The following is a 23,773-nucleotide window of genomic DNA, read 5'->3' as shown; positions in this document are numbered from 1 at the left end:
GGGCTGAACTCTAAGGACATGGAATAACCATGAATGAGAGTTAATAGTGTAACTGATATGTTGCACTCCACTGACTGAAACACATTGGCACCACCTGTGCCCACAGGAGGGTTGGGATATCTAGTTCATGCAAGAGGCTCTCCGACATCATCTTCCACCAGCCCAGGAGCACTGGACCCAGTAGTTCTTCTCTGACACTCCATCAAGGAGTAGCAGCAGCAACATATGGGTGAGGGATAGGGGTCTTGCGGTCTGTACCAGGACACAAATTCATTGCATTTCTAAGCAGCCTCGTTGCATCCTGAACAGAATGTATATGAATTTGTGACACGGGGTGAATTTATAGGTGCAGTACACATACAAGGACTCATAATGCTTTGGAATTATACATATTTAATACACTGCTTATTGATTCAAAACTATACAAATGCCTTAAATAAATATAATAATGACAAGCAACAGAGAATTCACGATACAAGTACAGTTTAGAGTGTCCATGGTCCATATCTCAGTTATCTAATAAAAGTGGAAAGTAGGTACTTTTCTAAGCTCTGAAATATTTTGTTATTTATGTTAAGTCAACAGTTTGCTTCACAGAGTGGAGAGAATCTGAGATTACTGGACTTAATATACTTCATTTAGCATTTGCACGACAAAAATTAAAGCCTGAGGCATGAAGTTCAGTCAATAGCGTCTCTAACTATGGTGGACATTAGCAACAGTGCTCCGTCATTTATTGAATTTCAATTACAATAATCGATCCCCGTGTGCAGTAGGAGGGATAGTGCTTTTCCATCAGTGATCTGCTGCCAGAAGTGTCCCTGTGGTTCAGAAAGCCTTACAGAAGAAACTGGGTGCATGATCTTCGAAATGCTTATATTCATCTGTTCCGGCGACCAGGACTGTGGCAGGAAAGGAGCGAGGGCGCTCTGGGTCCTAGAATCATAGAGTAGAAAACAACATCAGGATGAGAGGGTTTGGCTTTGACAGACATATGAGCCATTCCCACAGGACCACCAATCATTGTTTAATGATTCTCTCAAAGTCTCTCTCACCACACAATTTAAATTCAAGACTTGCGGGATCATTTAGAAGTGGGTGGTACTGTTAAAGAGTGATAGATGCCCGTTCACCCACTTCGAGGTTGTATTATTATATTTCCAACAACAGAATTTCAGCAACCCCAACTAAGATCCATCATTATAAACACCTTCCCAAGAGTCCACTAAGCTCCACTAGGGTCCACCATTATAAACACCTTACCAGGAGTCCATTAAACTCAACTTGGATCCACCATCATAAACACCTTCCCAGGAGTCCATTAAACTCAACTTGGATCCACCATCATAAACACCTTCCCAGGAGTCCACTGAGCTCCACTAGGGTCCACCATCATAAACACCTTACCAGGAGTCCACTGAGCTCCACTAGGGTCCACCATCATAAACACCTTCCCAGGAGTCCACTGAGCTCCACTAGGGTCCACCATTATAAACACCTTACAAGGAGTCAATTAAACTCAACTTGGATCCACCATCATAAACACCTTCCCAGGAGTCCATTAAACTCAACTTGGATCCACCATCATAAACACCTTCCCAGGAGTCCACTGAGCTCCACTAGGGTCCACCATTATAAACACCTTACCAGGAGTCCATTAAACTCAACTTGGACCCACCATCATAAACACCTTACCAGGAGTCCATTACACTCAACTTGGATCCACCATCATAAACACCTTCCCAGGAGTCCACTGAGCTCCACTAGGGTCCACCATCATAAACACCTTCCCAGGAGTCCACTGAGCTCCACTAGGGACCACCATCATAAACACCTTCCTAGGAGTCCATTAACCCCTTTCCTGCGCCGCGAAAGCAGCCGCGATGTGGGAGGGCCTAGGGGTGGGCGTGGCGCTCCGGTACTTATGACGGCTCCACAACGTCATGAGTCACGGGCGGCATGTGCTCATGACTGCATGGAGCCTTCACAACCCTGGCCACTCATTCATTCGCCCGCACAGGCGGGGAACTAGTGCCACGTGGGTGGAGTGGCAGCGGCATGACGGCTCCACACCGTCATGAGCATACGCCGCCTTGTGACTCATGACGGCGTGGAGCCGTCATGTGCATGCAACAGGTTAAGATCCACCATCATAAACTCCTTCCCAGGAGTCCGCCTGATGCAGGACTGTTAACCGAGCATCACCAGGGACTTACCCTATTTAGGACGGATCTCCCAATGAACTTCCAGCTCAGGATCATTCTGCGAGATAATGCGGCCTCTGACAAGAAGACAAGAACAATGTCTGTGACATGCTGAGAGGAAACTCCTGCCTGTCAGGGGCATTGAGTTTTTATTAATCTCAAGAACAAACCTTTATCTCTGGGGTTGTCTTTGAAAAACATGCTGACCAGTCTGTCATCAAACCATGGCATGGCACGCTGGTTGCCACTGTGCGTTTTAGTGTGGCCGCATCCACCACAGGCACTAACTTAGCAGCACAGCTTAACTTCTAATAATGCACTTTGTTAAGCTTTGCGGAAAGCAGACATAAAATGTATCTTACCTTGAGTGTCTTACAAAACTAACCACCTTCTCTCACAAACAATCAAACGAACAACCCTTTATAGTCTGCAAACCTACTTAACCCAACAATGTACCTCCAAATTTGCTACTTTCAAAAACTATTTATGGGTCTAAATTTACTAAATCCTAAAACCTACTAACATGCGAAACTGTATAATATCCATTTCCCAACCTACTTAACCTTCAAAGTCAACTATTCTCCTGGGTTAACTAGCATCAAAATCTAACAAACCTTTAAAATGTTCTATTACCTTTAAACCACGCAACTTCCAAAACTAACCTGCACAATGTACCAATCTCCACAATAGGTAATCTCCAAAACTGATTACCCATGAAAAGACAGTACTACACTATAAATACATGACCTCAATAAACGATTGCAATCCAAAGCTCACTAATCCCTACAAGCATCTAACACTGATTGGTCTCAAAACATGCCCAATGTCAAATTTACAGAAATCCAGAAGCTGCCAGATACAAATCAGAATGCTAGAAAATTACTTACAAAATGATGTGTTTCTCCTTGTGTGAAGCTGTGTTTTGTTCCCTTTAGCGCTTGATGCCTGGTGCAGCGCTGTGCAAATGGTACAGCGTCTATTCTGTAGGAAGCTATGCGGTATATTAGACTGTTCCTCTGCTTATATGTGGACGCCTACTGGTTTCCCCAATGATGTAAGCAATTGTTCTTCATTTTAAGTATATTGAATACAAAACTACCTTCTATTTGTGTTTTTTAAAATACTGCAAAAGCATTTAACAGTTCACAGTCAATTGATGGCCCTCTCTGGGGCTGCATGTACAGGCTTCAGAAACTATTAGGATTTCATACTGATGTGTCCTAAAAGTGTCCTAAAAAGTACCAGGGCAACAGATACTCACTTTCAGAAAAAAAAAAATTCTAGAAATGGTAAAAGATCTGAATTTTCAAAGTGGGCAGGGAAATTGTAGCAGCTGTTCTATATTTGATTTCTGGTTGGCAGGACTTGCACCTGAACTGATAGACGGTCTGTCCAATTCTGATATCCTTCGACTCCACTCACCGTCACAGGATAGGCTCTAGTGGGGATATACCGGATCACAAATCCACATCTTCTCCTGTGGGACATGTTCGGGTCACTCGCATGGATGGTCAGTCAATCATGGATCTGGAAGGACAAGATGATGATATTAAATATTTAGGAGTGGACAGGCACATTAAAGGTTTATAAGGAGATGGACCAAAGGACGAAGAAGAGTATTGGGGTTAGCGGTCCTTACTTGCAGTCAATATTTACTTCTACATAGTTATACCTTTCTATTACGAGAGATCATTAGCACATCAAGGCTCAGATCCATGAATCTCTAAGCAAATCCTTGGGAAAATGGCAGACTAAGACTACTGATACTAGCTAAATGGAATGAATGCTCTCTAACATGGTATCCTGTGCACAAAAGTATTTTTGTGTTCATGAAATTAGTGTATTGTTCAAACCAATGAGAATCCAAAGTGCATGTAAACAGAGCAACAGGGCATTAAGAAAGGTCCGATTATCCGGTGTTTCTTGAATTTGATAAATTTCTTGATGGCTCAAAAACTATTTTTGAATGTGCTCTTGATAGCAAATGTATACATGACTTCATACAACAGGAAAGACCACATAAATGTTTGTCCCCCGCAGTAAAATTGTCAATCAAGACATTTGACACAAATCTAAAAACACTATGACATTTTCATATCACTTGTGTTATTATTCACTGAATATGTCTTTGCCATGGGGAAGTGAGTAAGCATACAAATAATATGTTGGAAGGCTGTTTGAGTTTTATAGCGTACGTTAAAAGAAACATTAATTGGCCAGTCAATTTGAATTAGTATGAACTCCCGAATTTGAACTGAAGAGTACCTCACAAACCTTCCTGTTTTTAGAAGATTTTGAAATAACATGTAAGGGAAAAAATACATTAGTGAGAGTACCATTTGAACAGTACCAAAATACTACAAAACAAATTAACAAAAAACCCTCTAACAGTCAGAAAATAACTTTCTCTATGGAATAAGTAGTTTTTGTCCTGTCTTCTTTAGTTTCTTGTCAGTGTCTAGTTTGTGATGTCTAAGGATTGCGCTGGCACTATTTGTGCAAGTGTCTCCTAGGGCACTGACGGTTGGGTGCTGGAATGACCTGCAAAACTATAGTCAATAAAGTTTTCAACAAAGATTTTCTTTTTAACTTTTCATAAGTATTTTATTCATACACACAGAGGTTATTCCGTGTAAATGCATGAAATTTGTTCAACCATAAATCATGTATATCCGACTTTGTTTTCAACAAATATTCTTTTCATCCGACTTTTTTATCAAATACATTCCAATGCATTTCGGCCATGGGGCCTTCATCGGGGAAATCTGTGAAACAAAGGTTGTATCTATCACTATCTTACATATTCACAAGTATTTATCAGTAACAAGTGTGTTGTAGTAATGTTCAACTGGGTTTCAATATTGGTTGAAAAATATGATCCATATGTCTACATTAAACATAAACAAGAATTAAGCAGGACAATCACTGTTGCATTAGCTAAGTTTGATGACTTCCCCTTAATCTCCTATCGGGGCGCAATCTAATTGAAAATGTGACTCGGAGCTAATACGCATTACGCGCTAGAATCTTAAGTGTGACATTCCCTGCGAGTTGCCCACCCTAATCGGCATACTCATGGCATTCTAATGCGTTGTTTTCACGGCTACGTGCTTACCGGAATCGGCATTTTTACGGTGTTAACATTTGCCGCGTTTATTTAAAAAAACGCCTTAGTGCCTTGTTTATAATGCTCGCATTTTGAGTTACATACAAGGAGCATTTTAAAGTTTAGCGCTCAACGAAGGTGCTTACCGGAATCGGATAGTTCGTGTTGTTCAATCGCGCTGCCTGGATTACTGCCCCGATGAAGGCCCCATGGCCGAAATGCATTGGAATGTATTTGATAAATAAGTCGGATGAAAAGAATATTTGTTGAAAACCAAGTCGGATATACATGATTTATGGTTGAACAAATTTCATGCATTTACACGGAATAACCTCTATGAGTATGAATAAAATACTTATGAAAAGTTAAAAAGAAAATCTTTGTTGAAAACTTTATTGACTATAGTTTTGCTGGTCATTCCAGCACCCAACCGTCAGTGCCCTAGGATACACTTGCACAAATAGTGCCAGCGCAATCCTTATACATTACTTATACTCCTTAGCGGGGAGTAATCCGAAGGAGCACGACTCACGCCCTAAACCACTGAACAAAAAGCGCAGTGCACGGCCATTATCCACAGTGATTTGATTCGTTCCTGCTCATTGACTGTAGCACGCAACTCAGGACAAAATGCAATATGATGAAATTACCAAACTTACGGAAACCAAAGCAGATACATTTGCATACTCGAACGAGGAATCATCAAAAATATACTCACTTATCCATGAAGAAACTATCGAATATACCACAACTAAATCAAAAGATCAACAAGTGAAACAACTCTTGTATTTATCACGTAAAATTATCAATCAGCGGTTACATGCCAGCACAATGATTAGATACCACAAGGTGTCAAGAATCCCAAGGGGACTGAGAATATTATTCAAACCATCTCTTTGCAAAAACTCCAAGAAATTCACTGATAAATGGTACGCAATCCTTAATAAGTGCTCCTTAGACCTAATTCTGTTGATTATTGAAGAACTGTCCCAAATTTTGGAAGAATTAGAGAAAGATATCGTTACTGTTAAAGAAGAACTAGGAAAAACGATGACCCCCGAACAACTGAACAAAATATTAGACGACATCAAGACTCAACTGGCAAAACATTCTGAAGAAGTGAATGAAAGAAAACTGCGCAAATACTGTCGAGACACCATCGACTATAAACTGGGCGAAGTTTATAATTGGGCTGAAGTATATGCAAGAAAAAGACAAAGCCGCCCATATACACAACAGACGGATACATCCTCTTCAGATACTGACGCTACTTCAGAAACATCCAGAAAAAGACCTACAGTACCTACACCCACCGCTAGTACAAGCACAGTTGTTCAGCCTTTTTTAGGAGTAGGCCCCAAAGCAGGAGACGACCCAGGAGGTCAAGAAGAAAACTCAGAACAAGAGAAGGAGAAAGATCCTCCACAAACTCGGAATGTAACGACCAAGAAAGACAAGAAAAAGAACCGATAGACAACTTGGTAATCAACATTTCAGATGTTAACTTAACTAAACTGCAAATTAAAACTCTTCAAAAAGGGACATCGTTTGTGCCCACCGCACACACAAACCACCTAGAAGTCAATATCAGCCTGTTCAAACTTATGAGAAAGTTAAGACTTCGACACTTCTTCACTAACATTATAGGAGAACACCAAGACATTAAGGAAGACTCCCTTAAAGGCCTCACCACCACAAGCACATATATGGCCCCTATCAGCCATAAGACACTGGATTTGTTTGAACAATTAGTCAAACAGGATCTAAATAAAATCAACTATCGAAAACAAACCAAGACCAAGAATCTCACTCAAAAAGAATATGCCATCCTTAAAACCATAGCAAACAACCCCATGATTATTTGCCAAAGAGCGGACAAGGGTGGTGGTCTTGTCATCATGAACAAGGACTATTACAATTCACAAGCTTCATTACATCTACAGGATGAGAACACGTATATGGAACTCAACTCTAACCCCACGAAAGAAATACAAGCAGTACTCCAGACTATCATCACAGAGGGCATAACAAAAGGATGTGTAGATGACAAAATGAAAAAATACCTTACTATTGATCATCCCAAAACACCAAAATTCTACTTGACACCAAAAATCTATAAAGATCCTATCAAACCTCCCTGTCGTTCCATAGTTTCAACTTGTGGGAGCATCCAGGAACCAGTGGGCAAACTGATTGATAAGTATCTTCAACCCTACGTCATCACTATGAACTCTTACATTAAAGACACCACTGACTTTTTAATCAAACTAGACAACTTAAATCTTGAACCTGACGAAGAGATAATCATGTGTACTATTGACGTCCAAGCTCTATACACCTCTATACCCCACATGATGGGGTTAGAAGCAGTAGAAGAAGCATTGCTTCACATGGAATATGAAGAAAATATGAAAGTATTCTTGTTAGAATTACTCAACTTCACCCTAATGCACAGTTATTTCAGATGGGAAGATAAATGGTACTTACAAAAATCGGGTACTGCTATGGGAAATCCGGCAGCCCCTTCGTACGCTAACATTTTTATGCATCAATATGAGAACACCCACATCCTACAAAAAGAACAATGGCAACAAGGGTTACGTCTATATCTTAGATATATCGACGATATTTTCATATTGTGGAAAGACACGAGAGAGAGCTTGATCTCCAACATTCAACAACTAAACCTCATAGACCAACGGATACAGTTCACCTATGAAATCCACGACAGTCAAATCAACTACCTAGATGTAACAATCAAAAAAACAGGTGACAAATTTGAAACCACACTTTACACCAAAACAACAGATCGCAATAACCTACTATCAATTCAATCAATTTGTAATCTTTATTCGGTTCTTAAAAAGACACCATAAAAGCACAAATACAAAATACACACAAAAATGTTTAAAAACGAGAATAATTTTCCATTAAAAGGTTATAAATGTTAAAATTATCTGGCACCATAATTCAGAAGGCTAGGGGATCAGGAATTTAAATGTTCAAGGGGACAAGTAATGTTAGGGACCAGTTTCTCTAGTGTTCCTCAGTCGTATTGCCACCCGAATAAAGTTTATGGTACAAAAGAGGGTATAAGCATCCTCCGCTTCCTGTAAGAACCTCAGGGCCAATTTTGCATGTTTGAACTTTAAGTCTTTCAGGATCCCCACCAGGAACTTACGTCTTGGGACGGTATAAAATGGGCACAGTAAAACAAAGTGAAGGGTATCCTGCGGAGACCTGTGGTCGCAGCCGCAGGTACCCTTCTCCTCCACAGTGTGGGTGAACCCAGCCGGGACCGCGAATAGATGGTGGAGCATGTTGAGTCTAAAACGAGTCATGACGTAGCGATCCTGAGCGTTATACATGACCCTCAGATAAGGTTCCATCCCGTGCTTCGCTGTGAGTTCATTATAAGAGAGATTAGTGGGTTTATGGTTTTCTTTTTCTGCCCTTGATAACTTAAGCTGTGCCGGAAAGAGTTTTTTCACCAGGGCCTTGCTCTCAGATGTTAGAGAGTCTGGAGATGTAAAAAAGTTAGTACAATCAATCTCTGCTAAAGATTTCTTGACGAATTTCAGCCAGGGGATGGTTTGACCTTTGTCTCGTTTGAGGCAGTCCAATATAATTTGTCTTGTTAGGGCCGCCTCTGGGTTGGTCCATACTTTGACCCATGCCAGGAGAGGTTTAATTTTAATCCTGTCTTCAATGAAGGGTTCTCCCACTTCCTCATGGATGATGTGGGCCGATACACTCTGGGGCACTTTCAGAATTCTTCTCAAGAATTTATTTTCTTCTGTCTGGATCTGCTGTACTTTATTGTCCAGGAAGCCCCACACTTCTGCCCCATAGGATGCCTTCGCACAGCAAATTGACCTGTACAAGTTCAATATTTGTTCTGGGGACCATTTTCCTAGTCTTTGCCCGTACCCCATGATGGCTCCTACTGAGGCTGTCAGTTTCATAGAATGCTTTTCTACCAGAGGTTTAAAGGTAAGATGATGATCAAATAATACCCCCAGGTATGAAAAGGTCTTGACCTGGTCTATTTTGTGTGACCCAATGTGATAGGTGAAATTCCCTTTTGTCAGTTGCCCTGATGACATAATATAGGATTTTTCCAGGTTTGTCGCCAGGTCCAGTTTGTCCATGAACATGACGAACCCGTCAATCAGTTTTTGTAATCCTATGGGGGTTCTGGCAAGCAAAACCGCGTCATCGGCGTAGAGTAGTACAGGCACTGCACGATGACCGATTTGGGGTGAGTCCACCTTAAGTTTGAGGAGGTCGTTTTCCAGCGAGTTAATATAGATAGAAAAAAGAAAGGGCGCGAGGATACATCCCTGCCTTACTCCACTAGTGCAGGTGAAGGGGTCGGTCTTTTTTCCCTCTTGATTGTACCTCACACTTGCGGTGGTGTTCCGGTGGAGATTTTGCAGGGTGTCGACTAGCGGTTGATCCACTCCTAGTTCTAACAGCATGGACCAGAGCTTTCTTCTATTTATGCGGTCGAAGGCCGCTGAAAGGTCCATAAACCCCATGTGAATGGACCCCTTCCCAGCGATGGTATATTTAGCTATCAGGAGGTATAAGTTTAGACATTGATCGGTGGTGGATCTACCTTTCCTGAAGCCATATTGGATATCCGAAAGGACTTGGTGCTCCTCGGCCCAGTCTTGCAACCGCTGTAGAATGACTCGCCCCAATACCTTTGCTGTCACATCAATAAGAGAGATGGGTCGGTAGCATTGGGGGTCATCACGGTTCCCTTTTTTGTAGATGGGAACTATGGTCGCCGTTGACCAGGACTGAGGCAGACCTGCCACCACTGCCTCGTTTAATACCCTGGTAAGCAACGGGGCCCATAGATCGGGTCTGCTTAGAAATAGGTCTGGTGGGATTCCGTCCGGACCCGGTGCCTTATTTTTACTGAGCCCTGCTATTCCCATTTCGATTTCTTTCAGGGAAAAGTCCAATTTGGCCGGCTGATAGCCCCTCGGAGCATCCTCCAGCGTTAGGTGGCTTGAGTGATTGTATAGGCTCTGGAAGTGGTTCTGCCATTGTTCCGGCAGAATAATATTCATAATTTTTGGTGCCCCTTGATCCTGAAAACATGGGGAGTTAATCACCTTCCAGAAACTTGCAGAGTCTTTCCTTTCAGCGGCGTCCCTTAGGTCCTCCCAGGCTTGATTTTGTAGGCTTTGCTTGCGTTTCTTCAGGGCTTTTTTATATTCGGCTCTGTTCTGTCCCACCATGTTCTTATCCCTTGGTTTGGTGTGGAGGCTATCCTTCAGTTTTTTAAGTGCCTTGGTGCAGTTCGAATCAAACCAGCGAGGATTTGAGGACGTTTTATTAGACCCAGTAGTCTTTAGGGAATTATTTACATGGCACGCAATTTCTTCGAATGCCCTGACCACCTGAACACCAACCACACTTGGATCAAGACATTTGTCTATTGCTTCTGAGGCCTCTGTTAGTAGTTTTTTGTAAAATCTGTCCCCATCAATCTTGGCCCATTTAATTCTTCTTCCTTGATCCACTGCTTTTTCCATAATGTCAGGTCTCTTTGGACACAAGTTAAAATCAAAACCTTCAATTGTGATAATGACCGGGTTGTGGTCACTAAAGATGCTGGCCTCTATTATAGTTTTGCTGATGTTTCTTTTTAATATGGGAGAGACTAAAACATAGTCAATAAAGGAGTGGCAACCTCTTCCTTTGAATGTTGGGGTTAATTCTCCTTTTTCACCCAGCGCCACGAGGTCTAGAGTTTGAGTCAGGTCATGCCTTTTTGTTAGTCTCTCCAGGTCCCATCCCTCTTTTGAATGAGTGAAGTGTGGGCCTTTCATTATGGTGCATCTTGACCAGTCTTTGTTAAAGGGTTTTAGTTTATCACAAAGGTGGCAGTTAAAATCTCCCATAAGTATTAAGCTTGTGAGGCTTGGTGTCTTATTTAAAAAGTTCAGATTTTTTAGACAGGCTTCCAGCTCGTTAGCGGCGGTTCCCTTCTCCGTCGTTCCAGGAGCATTGTACCAGTTGACTAGGAAAAAGGTTAGTCTTGGTGAGACGAACCTTAGTGCTGGGAGGTTATGTGAAGCCCATTTGATGTTGGACCAGGTGCCCTTAATGTCCAGGTTGACATATGTAACGAGTCCTCCGCTAGCTCTCCCCGAGGGTACTTTTTTAGCTGGGACAGAAAAACTTTTGTAGCCTTCCAAGCTGTAATCATTTAGTTCGGTAGCCCAGGTTTCTTGCAGGCATATGATTTGGAATTTGTTTATATAGCTAAGCCATTCCTGAGATTCAAATTTGGACGCTAATCCTGCAATGTTCCAGGATGCAATTTGTAAGTTTTCTTGGGTCATATCCTTTGGAGTACCTTTTGGGTCTCCTGAAGGGAGCATTGCATATTTTCCCGCTTTCGATGAAATGACAGGACTGGGTTGTATACTGCTAGGGGCAGCTAGTCTGCTCTGTTTGGTGGTTGACCTATATTTTGGGGGATTTGTCTTTTCCTCTACTTGTGTTTGGCGATTTGGTACTGCTTCCTTTACTGGGCACAAGTACTGTTCCGTTTCCTGCCCCCGTTCTTCTTCCTGATGATAGTGGGCTTACCTCCTTCCACCTTGCGAACTTAGGGGGTTGTTTATCCCGTCCCTGTCAGTCGACCTCTTCAAGTGTGCTGAACCTATTCCAGTGTGCATGCTGCATTAGGGAGGAGTCATAATTTGGAATAACATAATTTGGCCTTTGCCACTGGGGAGGTCCATATTGAAGGTCCATATGGGGTATTCTAGTCGGTGGTGGTCTGTTGCTCTGCCTGGGTCTTTGAAATGCGAAAGGATAAAAGTAGGATAGATGTACCGGATGAATTTGTGAACGGGTATAGCTCGGGGGGCATTGCAGATAAAGTTGACTGCTGCCATGTCTCTGAAGTTTACCGTGATTATGTCCCCTGCTATGGTCTTTGTACCTTTACCGATCCACTCCCCCCTTCTTACTGAAAGAATCTCCCCATAAATATTGGGGGGCAGTGGTCTATGTATTTGTAACCACTGTGCACATTTGTTTTTTAGCTCTACTTGTGATTCCCGTTTGCCCTCCCTTAAAGGTGGGACTCCTGTTAAAACTACTACAAAGGGTAATGCTTCAGGCGGAAGGTTAATTGTCCTGAAGCGAGTTGCTGTTTTATTTTCTTTGGTGGTTGTTGTGGAGGGAGTCGAATTGGTCTTCGGATTCGCTTTGGGGGTTTGAGCATTATTACCTTCCAATGTTTGAGGGGGTCCAGGGGGTAGTTTGTTATTATCAGTGATTGCTTGTTTATTATTTTTACCTGTGTTCGGTGTGGTAGTAGCCTTTTGTGTATCTTTGATGCTTTTTTGTGTGACTCTGTTGGAGATCTTTGCTGCCGTATCGGGTGTTGCAGCGGCCTTATCTTTGGTTAGTCTTTTGGGTATTGGCTCATTCTGTTTTGTTAAGGCACCTTCTTGCACTAGTTGGCCTTTCGAGCCGAACCCCTTATTATTTACGAGTGATGTTAATCTATCGATTTTGGCTATAAGGGGTTTTATCAGCACAGTGATGGAATGTTCAAGGTCCGTTTTGAGGTCAGCCACCATATTGGTGATCCAACAGGGTATTCCTGGTGTGGATGGATTTATAGGCGTTACCAAATTATGGTTTCTAGTTTTTAGTGATCCTTTTTTACCCCCGCATTTGGGACCTTCCTTATGTGAGGTTTTGTCTGTAATATTTGATTTCTTATTGTAGTTGTTTGTTTGTGCGCCAGATCTCTCACTACTAATTTCGGTGGACACCTGGGCACAAGGGAGGTCGATGAAAGAAGAGGGGGTGAGGGGCAGGCTAGTGTCAAGTTCCTCTGCCAGATTTTGGGAAGCTTCAGATAGATTAATAAGGGATTCCTGGGTTTCTTGGACAATAGTCACGGGTGGTAGGGACATCCTTCTTTCAGTGTTTGCGATGGTATTAGATACCGCCCCTATGGTTTGTTTGAGCATCTTGTCGATAGCGGTTAAAGTTGGTAAACGCGGAGGCAGGTCCGTTTTGGATTTTGTGCTTGATCTTAGAGTAGGCATCTTGGACTTCTTGGCAGTCTTCCTCATAATCTACAATGCAGGATGCGAGAGCAGTAGGTGGGTTCGACAGATGTGAATAAGTCAAGATTAAATACCTGATATGCGATATGCGCTGGATCCAGTTAGGGAAGTGGCCCGGACCGGCCTCTTTTGGCCTCTGAGGGCCGCAGAGGGCCCGCCCTTTGCCCGGGCTTCGCTCGGCGTCCCGCTCGCGTCCCGCTACGCGATGGGACGCTGTTCATAAGGGGAGGCGTTGCAGCCGGGGGGCGTGTCTTACTGGGGGCGCGGCCGTGCACACCTGTGCAACGCAGGGACTCCTGGTCTTGAGAGTCCCTGCAGCGTGCGCCCTCAGTTGGATCACGGTGCTCTCTCCTCCTTTCTCCGTCTCACGAGCACTCCAGCAGCCTCGACCCCACGCCACACGCCGCGCAGCGGCACCCGCGAAGCGCGTGCTGCAAGTTGTAGGAAAGCGGCGGGGCGGTCAATACCTCCTGGGACACGGGGAGGCTGCGAGTGAAACCGGCGTTTTTCCTGCAAGATTGGGCGGCAACACAGTACAGGTACGATTCCAAACAGGAAAGGGTCCCACGTCAAACAGGATGTCTTCCTGCTTAAGAGTTCTGGTCAGCCGGGGGCGTGTCTTACTGGGGGCGCGGCCGTGCACACCTGTGCAGCGCAGGGACTCCTGGTCTTGAGAGTCCCTGCAGCGCGCGCCCTCAGTTGGATCACGGTGCTCTCTCCTCCTTTCTCCGTCTCACGAGCACTCCAGCAGCCTCGACCCCACGCCACACGCCGCGCAGCGGCACCCGCGAAGCAGGTGCTGCAAGTTGTAGGAAAGCGGCGGGGCGGTCAATCCCTCCTGGGACACGGGGAGGCTGCGAGTGAAACCGGCGTTTTTCCTGCAAGATTGGGCGGCAACACAGTACAGGTACGATTCCAAACAGGAAAGGGTCACACGTCAAACAGGATGTCTTCCTGCTTAAGAGTTCTGGTCAGCCGGGGGCGTGTCTTACTGGGGGCGCGGCCGTGCACACCTGTGCAGCGCAGGGACTCCTGGTCTTGAGAGTCCCTGCAGCGCGCGCCCTCAGTTGGATCACGGTGCTCTCTCCTCCTTTCTCCGTCTCACGAGCACTCCAGCAGCCTCGACCCCACGCCACACGCCGCGCAGCGGCACCCGCGAAGCGGGTGCTGCAAGTTGTAGAAAAGCGGCGGGGCGGTCAATCCCTCCTGGGACACGGGGAGGCTGCGAGTGAAACCGGCGTTTTTCCTGCAAGATTGGGCGGCAACACAGTACAGGTACGATTCCAAACAGGAAAGGGTCCCTATTAACCTACTAACTTATCAGAGCTTCCACCCCACTCCACTCAAACAACATTTACCATATTCACAACTCCTCCGTGTGAAAAGAATTGTCTCAGACCCTGAAGAATCAATGACGCAATCTCGAATCATGTAAAACAAATTCAAAAAAAGAGGATATCCAAATGAGGTGTTAAACTCAGCTCTTGAAAGAGCTCAATTAAAAGACAGAAAAACACTACTTTCAACGCCAAAAACCAAAAAGGTAACCAAAATAACATGCGTAAGCAAATTTTCCACAGCGAGCCCGCAGTTCAAAAAAATCATTAAGAAACATTGGCGAATACTACAAACTGAACCAGATTTTAATAACATTTTCCTTGATGAGCCAGTATGTGCGTTCTCAAGAGCAAAAATGTGGGAGCAATCATCAAGAATGCTACAGTAACCAAACCTAACATGAAATTCAGAGGCACAGTCCCATGTAAAAACTGCAGTAATTGCAACAATATCATGGAGGGTAATACCATCACCCACCCTATGAGAGGGAATAAAATCAAGCTAAAAGTCAATGGTACTTGTGATACTAAAAACATTATTTACATGATGAAGTGCCCGTGTGGAAAAGCCTATGTTCGACAGACAGAACGCAAATTGAAAATAAGGCTAACCGAACATAAAAGCAACATAAGAACTAAAGTGTTAAAATCAGCAGTAGCCACCCACTTTGTTGAGCATAATCATCAAATCAATCAAATCAAAGCTTGCATATTGGAAGTTGTGGAAAAAAATGAAACCGACAACAGAAAAGCCCTGTTAAAACGTGAAAACTACTGGATATACCACTTACAGACCTTAAGCCCCCATGGGATTAATGAACGGACAGAATTTAGTTGCTATTTATGAACATTTCATTTATAATGTATCAATTCACGTTTTGTGCTGTGCAGAATACCGATGTTGCATAAGTGTTAGCAATGTTCATGATAATTAGATATCAGTTATGGGTACCCCCACATCATGTTTATATTTAGTTGCATTTAGTGATGTCCTTTTAGGCGGCATCACACATCTTTTAGTAAAGTCCCTTTAATTCCCATCAGTCTGGCCCTTTAAACATAGGCGCGCGTAACTCTCACATAATCACACCCTAAACGCGTCACACGCCAACATCCCTGCAGGAAAGGCAGTAATCCAGGCAGCGCGATTGAACAACACGAACTATCCGATTCCGGTAAGCACCTTGGTTGAGCGCTAAACTTTAAAATGCTCATTGTTATGTAACTCAAAATGCGAGCATTATAAACAAGGCACTAAGGCGTTTTTTTAAATAAACGCGGCAAATGTTAACACCGTAAAAATGCCGATTCCGGTAAGCACGTAGCCGTGAAAACAACGCATTAGAATGCCATGAGTATGCCAATTAGGGTGGGCAACTCGCAGGGAATGTCACACTTAAGATTCTAGCGCGTAATGAGTATTAGCTCCGAGTCACATTTTCAATTAGATTGCGCCCCAATAGGAGATTAAGGGGAAGTCATCAAACCTAGCTAATGCAACAGTGATTGTCCTGCTTAATTCTTGTTTATGTTTAATGTAGACATAGAGATCATATTTTTCAACCAATATTGAAACCCAGTTGAACGTTGCTACAACACACTTTTTACTGATAAATACTTGTGAATATGTAAGATAGTGATAGATACAACCTTTGTTTCACAGATTTCCACGATGAAGGCCCCATGGCCGAAATGCATTGGATGTATTTGATAAATAAGTCGGATGAAAAGAATATTTGTTGAAAACCAAGTCGGATATACATGATTTATGGTTGAACAAATTTCATGCATTTACACGGAATAACCTCTATGAGTATGAATAAAATACTTATGAAAAGTTAAAAAGAAAATCTTTGTTGAAAACTTTATTGACTATAGTTTTGCTGGTCATTCCAGCACACAACCGTCAGTGCCCTAGGATACACTTGCACAAATAGTGCCAGCGCAATCCTTATACATTACTTATACTCCTTAGCGGGGAGTAATCCGAAGGATCACGACTCACGCCCTAAACCACTGAACAAAAAGCGCAGTGCACGGCCATTATCCACAGTAGTTTGTGATGTCACCACAGCATGGTCTATGTAAAATGTAGTGTTCACAAAATGGGCCAGTGGAAGTTACAGTCTTATTAGGTCATGGGCTAAGCACACGTCAGTACTGCTTCTGATGGGAGTTTTTGTAGTATTGGGCTTTCTGGAACTATAATTGGAATTAACTTGTATTTATAGCATAAACATTCTAGGCTTAATAATTAGATTTCTAAAGAATTTGGATTCATACAGATAAAATGATCTGATGCCAATTTTAGCTTTTCTAAAATAAAGGGCTAGTAATTGCTGGGTCACAGACCAGTTACTTTGAGCTATCACATAGTCTATTAATGTTATTCAGTCATATGCAGGGGTCCAGTTTGGTAACAGTGGTACATTGGGCCGACATTGTTGGAGCAGTGATCAACTCCAAGTGAGACAATGCTAATTTGGGTATCCTGTACATTTACTATAGGTAATGCAAGCTGTACACTGATTTCTCTAAGTCGGACATACATAAACTACAGGTGATGCAAGTTGTATACTGATCTCTCTATGTGTGCCCACACACAGACCAAAGATGATCAGAGGTCTGTGGTTATCTCCCTAAGTCTGCCATACTTATACTATAGGTGATGACAAGTGTATGCCTGAACTCCCTAAGATGACTGTACATTGACTATAGCTGATGTGATAAGTGACACTCACCTGGTGCATAGTTTAAAGATGAAAGATAATTTTAAGATGCTCACCACTTCTTAACTGGTTCTCAATCAAAGAGTATACTCTCTTTAAATCATGCCTGCCTGGTATATCTTTCATCTAGGGTGGCCAGGTGTTCTCAGGTGTGCACACTTAAGACTCCTATTTCGCCATATCAAAGAGAAAAATGTTTCTACATTAGGATACGTTTGCCTTGATTGGCCTTCCTTGAAATGTCTAGACTGTCCCTGCAGCTACTTCCTTCAGTCACCTGCTCAAGACTCATTTGAACTAGGCAACTGTGCTAGGTCACCCATCACTGTTAGGGTACTGTGTGGTAGACAAATCCTACAGTAAGTCAGTCGATTAATTAGAATTAGTTAAAATACAATGTGCAGGAAAATAAAGGAACAAGGTGCACTTACCAACATCTGCCCAGCTTTGAGCGGACACTCCACCGCGTTCTCTGCATCCACCAAGTGTCGGGGAATCTCTTGATTAGCAGTTAACATGTTTCCTGGGTTGATGGCTGTTTGGTGTTCTAGGATGCCCCGCGTGTGACTTCCTACAGAGGACACAGTAGTAGTAGTAGTATAAGCTTTATTTGATTTTCGTAAAATCATAAAAGCACAACACATACATATAAAAACATCACAATTAATAATAAATGCTTGCGTATGAGATTTAACAGTTAAAAAACAGCAATTGTAATAATCAAGTGTTAAAAATTCATTCAAATACAATACAATATGAAATGGAATTTGTGCTGACCAACACAGTAGGCATAGAGGGACCCAGGCAAGAATGTTTTACCACATGGTTTTCCGCAACAACATGACAGATCTTAAAAAACAAGATACCGCAAAAATCACGTGCTCGTCTTCAAGTTTTAACAGTCTTAAGAAGGCAGGCCTACAATTTCTTACACCCCAACGGTTTAACAGAGGTTTTAAATAGAGTTTTTTGGGGGTGGAATAGAAAGAGCAAAAAAACATTAAATGCAAATTAGATTGTAATGCGGTATTGTCACAGATTGAGTGTAAACATTTTCATTATTTCCTGATGGTGACCCCTGTCAAGACCACCTCTGTACCCCAGCCACACATTCCCAATGTGAAAGGGCAGACCATGAACAACTGGGTCCTGCTTTTTCCACAAGCATCCATCTAGGGACCATCACATGCCTTCTCCTCTTACCTCTTCCCTCTTCCCGCCACCTCACCAATCACTCTCATACTTCTGGGTACTTCTGTGTCTCTACCTTCATAATAATTAGAGGGATGTAATTGTGTGTTGTTACGTAGGACTTATAAAGTAGCCACATAGAATAAGGGGCCCTTTAGAATATGGATGCTCAGGAGGAAGGAGGCGAAGGCTGGTTGAGGAGCGGTCATGGCTGAGAATGAATTGTTGAATGGATTGGTGGCACTCAAGAAGAAGACCAACAGAAGGTTTGTAGGAAGTGTTTTTTGGGGTCTCAATGGAAATAGAGAAAGCGTTGCCTATTATGAGAGCTAGGAGGAAGGCAGTCTCAGAGGAAGATCTGCTGGTGTGACAGGATTCTTCTGTCTCTTTTGTGTTGATTTCTACATTCCCACTTTTGGTGAGCTATTTGTTTCCAGGTGGCATCACAGCTGATAGATTCATTGCTGAACTTTGGGAAGTGAATCTGATTCTATATGTTCTGTCTGAGACCCTGATCAAAACACTGTAAATATATGGACAGTTCCCCAACTTCATAACGTTTGCCAAGTTGCTCCTAATGACACAAAAGCTCTTTGCTGAAAGCAAGATAGGTCTCTCCTTCTCGCTTTGCCCCAGACTCTCAGACTGATGCCCTGCACATACCTGGAATAACCTGAAGGACGCCATTTTCTGTGTCTACGTCATCCAGGGCGAGCCACACCGAGGCCACTGGCCCGCCCTCGAAGCCCCAGTACCTGTGAAGGGTAAACAGAAAGACCAGCTGTAATACATTAACTGAACGTCAACACATCCTCGGTCAGGGGTGATATTGTCAAACCAGTTTAGCTATTAATGCCGCTCACATAATGCCTGTAAAAATGATTTCTGGCTCTCAACTCACAATGTGTAAATTATTAACTGTGAGGCATAATGTCAGCAAAATATCGGTTTTGCGAGAGAAAGAAGTTATCACTCGACTTTTTCAAAAATTTCCTTTGATAACTTAATTTTTAGGAGCTAGTGGCCTTTATTTTACAGAAAAAAATAACATTCAAAATGTCCACATTTAATACAATAACAAACGGATGAATGGGGGCCAATGAGGCCTGCACCATTGCAGTTTTACAGACCTCTAGTTTAAGCCCCCATCTGTCCCCAAAGGTATGAGGATCTAGTGCGCATGCGCGTCGCCTTACTTGATATCCTGGTGCCAGGCCATGTAGGGCACCGCATCATCTGTGTGTGGAATGTCGGAGGAGGGGTATTTACAGATGAACCGGGAGTCCGGCAGGATTATGTCTGGTCCCAGCACAGCAGTGATGACCTTCAGGATGTCCAGGTGGGCGGCCAGGTCCATCACCCAAGGGTGGGCTAGGTGGATTTTATGCAGGCTGTACTGGGTGTGCTCCTTACCTGTGTAACACACGGAAGAAGCATTCACTGAGTAAACAAACAGCACAGCCTCCTGTGCTAAGGGGAGGCTCAGCAAGTGATCCTATGGATTATAGGGTCACCAGATGCGGGTGGCCATGTCTGCTAAGGTTGTCATCCATGCTAAGAAAGAATGGGTAAATGTTATTTTTTCTTATTTACATAAACTGTGAATTGAGCTGAAAAAAATATTTACAAAACATCTAATATGGGGAGCATATCTAATACATTTACAGTTGAGAATTAAAATATTTTTAGAGAAACACGTTTTGTAATTCTTTTTGAAAAATATGCTGTTTTCTCAGATAAGCCGTTTTTTTAAAGAACTAAATTATGTAATAATATGTAAATTTGGCGTTTAAAGAATCACCTCATTGTTTGAGGAAAACAGTTAGTTTTTTTTATGACAAAATGGTTTTGCATTTTTCACACAGCAAACTTGTTCGGTGACAAGGGCAGGTTTGCAATTCACAAAATGGCGAATGTTGTGCCAGCATGTGTTCAACTCCAGCTGCTGATGTCACCGCTATAATCAATATTCCTGTTTTAAGTATTTTTGTGCTACTGTAGTTATGTGGTACAGAGCCCCCAGCATAATTATGATGCGTTTGTCGCATTTGCCACCTAATCCATTATCTGTTGCATAATTCGAAGATTTTAATAGATGTTTTGGTTCTACCTCAAATGGATCAAAAGTTATTAAAACAGGGACCCACACAATGCTGAGCTGTGGTAGGTCCTTTGCAAACGTTATCGGGTCATCTTTGATAATTTGGCCCTCCTTTGAAGCATAATTCCACTGACGCTGAGTATTTGATGTAGCTCAGACCTTCTTTGACAGACACTATTAATGCGGCAACAGCATTTCGAGCCTTAGGTTGTAAACACTGAACACTGGGGTCTGGCGGGCCTGGTTCAGAACAGATTACAATGGGGAGGGGGGCGAGTGGGAGAATTAATACCTTTCTGTAGAGTGTAATTTGCATATTTACACATATTTACAATTATGATAGATTTGGGATTGTCTCCGGTGATTTACGCCTGTCACCCCCTCCCTCTGTCCTCAAAGGTGAATATTTGCTGTTGAGTCCAGGTGCTCCTGTGAGGAGCGTCTCTGCTCTGCCTGTGTAACATTGCAACCACAATAATGTCACCTGCACACAGATGCAAACACACCTACAAAGCCAAAAGGTCTGTCTTTTGTGTAAAGTCGAGGAAGCTTGGATTTGTACAAAGGATGGACAAAGGCCCTTTTGTTGGAGTGCATGTTGTATTTTGTGAACAGGCCAATAACCATTAGACGCCGGAAGAGCTCAAAAGTAAACATGGTGAAAGGGCGAAACTCATTTTATGAGCATTTGGTTGTGAGGATTTTGTCCTGTAGTGGTGTTTGCTGGAGGTAGAATGGTCTTCTAATCCGATGTAAACATACAATCCATCGGTTGTAAAGATAATTTCAGTTAGTCCAGATTAAGGCACCTTGCACAATATTCATCAGGTGTTGTTCACTAGTGTGTACCCCATGCTTACTCTTACCGCCTGATTCATCATGCTCCCGTTTTGCGAGGCCCTAATAGCGATTCATAGCGAATCGCTATTAAGGACTCGCAAAACGGGATTCAAGTAGGAATATGCAATAAAAATGCGATTCCTTACAATTCCTTATTTGCGATTAGCTAATTGCTAATCGCAAATAAGGAATAACTCGCCATTCATTCCTATGGGCCAAAAGGCCCATAGGAATGAATGGGGAGTATTCCTTATTTGCGATTAGCAATTAGCTAATCGCAAATAAGATTGCGATTTGAAGGGTGCCAGGGGTGTCCACAGGACACCCTGTAGCACCCCTCAAATGAAATTTCACACAGGTGTTGCACACACACATGTCCAAAGGACATGTGTGTGCGCAACATGCAACTTAGAAAAATGCTTTTAAAAGCATTTTTCTAAGTTTTTGCTATTTACCGAGAGGTCTGACCTCTCGGTAAATAGCGGCCCGAAATTGCGAATTAGCAATTTAAAAATGGTTGATGAATTGCATTTAAGGAATCTCAAATAGAGATTCCTTAAACGTAATTCCTCGCAATTTAGCGAATTAGCAATTACCGATTTTTGCATTTGGGATGATGAATCCCAAATGCAAAAATAGCGCTCGCAAAGGGCCAGATTCTCAGAATCTGACCCTTTGCGAGCCGATTTCAGCTTGATGAATCAGGCTGTTAGTTTCAGTTATTGTTTTTTCACATTTCAGTGTGGTTATCTAGTCTTTAGTGCTTCAGGGATGTGGCGCAATGTGTTGTGTTCTTCTTCTTGGGGTGCTGTTCATTGTGGTGGTCCAGTCTTAAGTGTTTCAGGGATGCAATAGAGTGTGTTGGGTTAGTTTTCCTAAAATGCAGTTCAGTGTGTTGGTCTATTTGTAAGTGTTTCAGGGATGCAGCACAGTGTGGTGGGTTAGTGTTCTTAAGAGACAGTTCAGTGTGGTTGTCTAGTCTTTAGTTCTTCAGGGATGCAGAACCGTGTGGTGGGTTAGTGTTCCTTGGAGTTGTTCAGTGTGTTGGTATAACCTTATGTGCTTCAGGGATGCAGCAGTGTGTTGGGTTAGTTTTCCTAAAATGCAGTTCAGTGTATTGGTCTATTTGTAAGTGTTTCAGGGATGCAGCACAGTGTGGTGGGTTAGTGTTCTTAAGAGACAGTTCAGTGTGGTTGTCTAGTCTTTAGTGCTTCAAGGGAGCAGTTCAGTGTGTTGGGTTAGTGTTCCCAAGATGCAGTTGTGTGTGATGGGCTAGTCTTAAATTCTTCAGGGATCCTGCGAAGTGTGTTGGGTTAGTGTTCCTTGGAAGCAGTTCCGTGTGTTGGGTATAGTTTTAGTGCTTCAGGGATGCAGAACCGTGTGGAGGGTTAGTGTTCCTTGGAAGCAGTTCAGTGTGTTGGTCTAGTTTTTAGTTCTTCAGGGATGCAGAACCGTGTGGTGGGTTAGTGTTCCTTGGAGTTGTTCAGTGTGTTGGATTAGTTTTCCTTGGAAGTAGTCAATAGAGTGATCTAGTCTTAGGTGCAGTGTGATGAGCATTCTGTGCCTAATATGCATGGATGATGCTGGCAGACAGAGCAAATGTCCTCCAAAGCCTAACCTAAAAGGTGGTGTGCCGGACAGAAGTGTAATTTACTGAGAACTCTGCTGTGCACATGGGGTAATGTATCCACAAATGTACCACAACTACATACAAACTTCCAAATTTTGAGTAGCCATTGGAATCTGCAGCACCGCCACCCCCAGGAATGCACATTACAGCTGCTCTTGTGAATACGGTAACACTGATGGATCTTTTGCATTCACAAGTGTACATTACATTATTGCAGTCTGGGCGTTACTCTTGCAAGTGACTGAATTGTGCAGAAAGGTCTGCAAAACCATTTGTGAACTGGGACCTGCCCTTTTGTACTTACCATACTCCTTCTCCAGCTCTTCGAAGGCTGTACTTGTAGCCTCAAGGTCCTCGGTGCCCAGCACGGGTAGTCCAGTCAGGAAGCCATTGGCATTGTAGAATGTCTTCACCTTCACAGCCTCGGTGGTCATGTTGAGCTTAGAAACCGGTGCTTCTGGGAGGTGTAGTCCTCTTGCTCTGAAGGTGCAGCAGTGCTCGCTGTTGGTGGTTTGCCG

The 23,773-nt window shown here is 43.0% G+C and overlaps 1 protein-coding gene across 1 annotated transcript; it reads right to left on the bottom strand.

The window, feature by feature from the left end:
- Positions 1-374: 374 nt before the first annotated feature.
- LOC147689350 (phytanoyl-CoA dioxygenase, peroxisomal-like) lies at positions 375-23,689 on the bottom strand. Its single transcript, XM_086939918.1, has 6 exons — positions 23,560-23,689; positions 19,881-20,097; positions 19,348-19,439; positions 17,925-18,064; positions 3,627-3,731; positions 375-936 (listed from the first exon to the last, which is right to left on the bottom strand). Exons 1-5 carry the CDS (start codon positions 23,687-23,689, stop codon positions 3,720-3,722), a joined length of 591 nt encoding a protein of 196 aa, XP_086796044.1. The 3' UTR covers positions 375-936; positions 3,627-3,719.
- Positions 23,690-23,773: the final 84 nt, after the last annotated feature.

The sequence above is a fragment of the Lissotriton vulgaris genome, chromosome 10 (genome assembly GCF_964263255.1).
Source record: "Lissotriton vulgaris chromosome 10, aLisVul1.2, whole genome shotgun sequence".
NCBI lineage: Eukaryota > Metazoa > Chordata > Amphibia > Caudata > Salamandridae > Lissotriton > Lissotriton vulgaris.
The sequence above is the reverse complement of the archived record's forward strand: the minus strand, read 5'-3'. Positions and strand labels throughout refer to the sequence as shown.

What these genes read in the sequence shown, in the direction of transcription:
- LOC147689350 (XM_086939918.1), bottom strand. Translation starts at nt 23,689, where the DNA reads ATGACCACCGAGGCTGTGAAGGTGAAGACATTCTACAATGCCAATGGC. An exon ending in AGAGCTGGAGAAGGAGTATG is followed by an intron (nt 20,098 to 23,559) that starts GTAAGTACAAAA and finishes TGTGTTACACAG; the next exon opens with GTAAGGAGCACACCCAGTAC. An exon ending in GCCTGGCACCAGGATATCAA is followed by an intron (nt 19,440 to 19,880) that starts GTAAGGCGACGC and finishes TACCCTTCACAG; the next exon opens with GTACTGGGGCTTCGAGGGCG.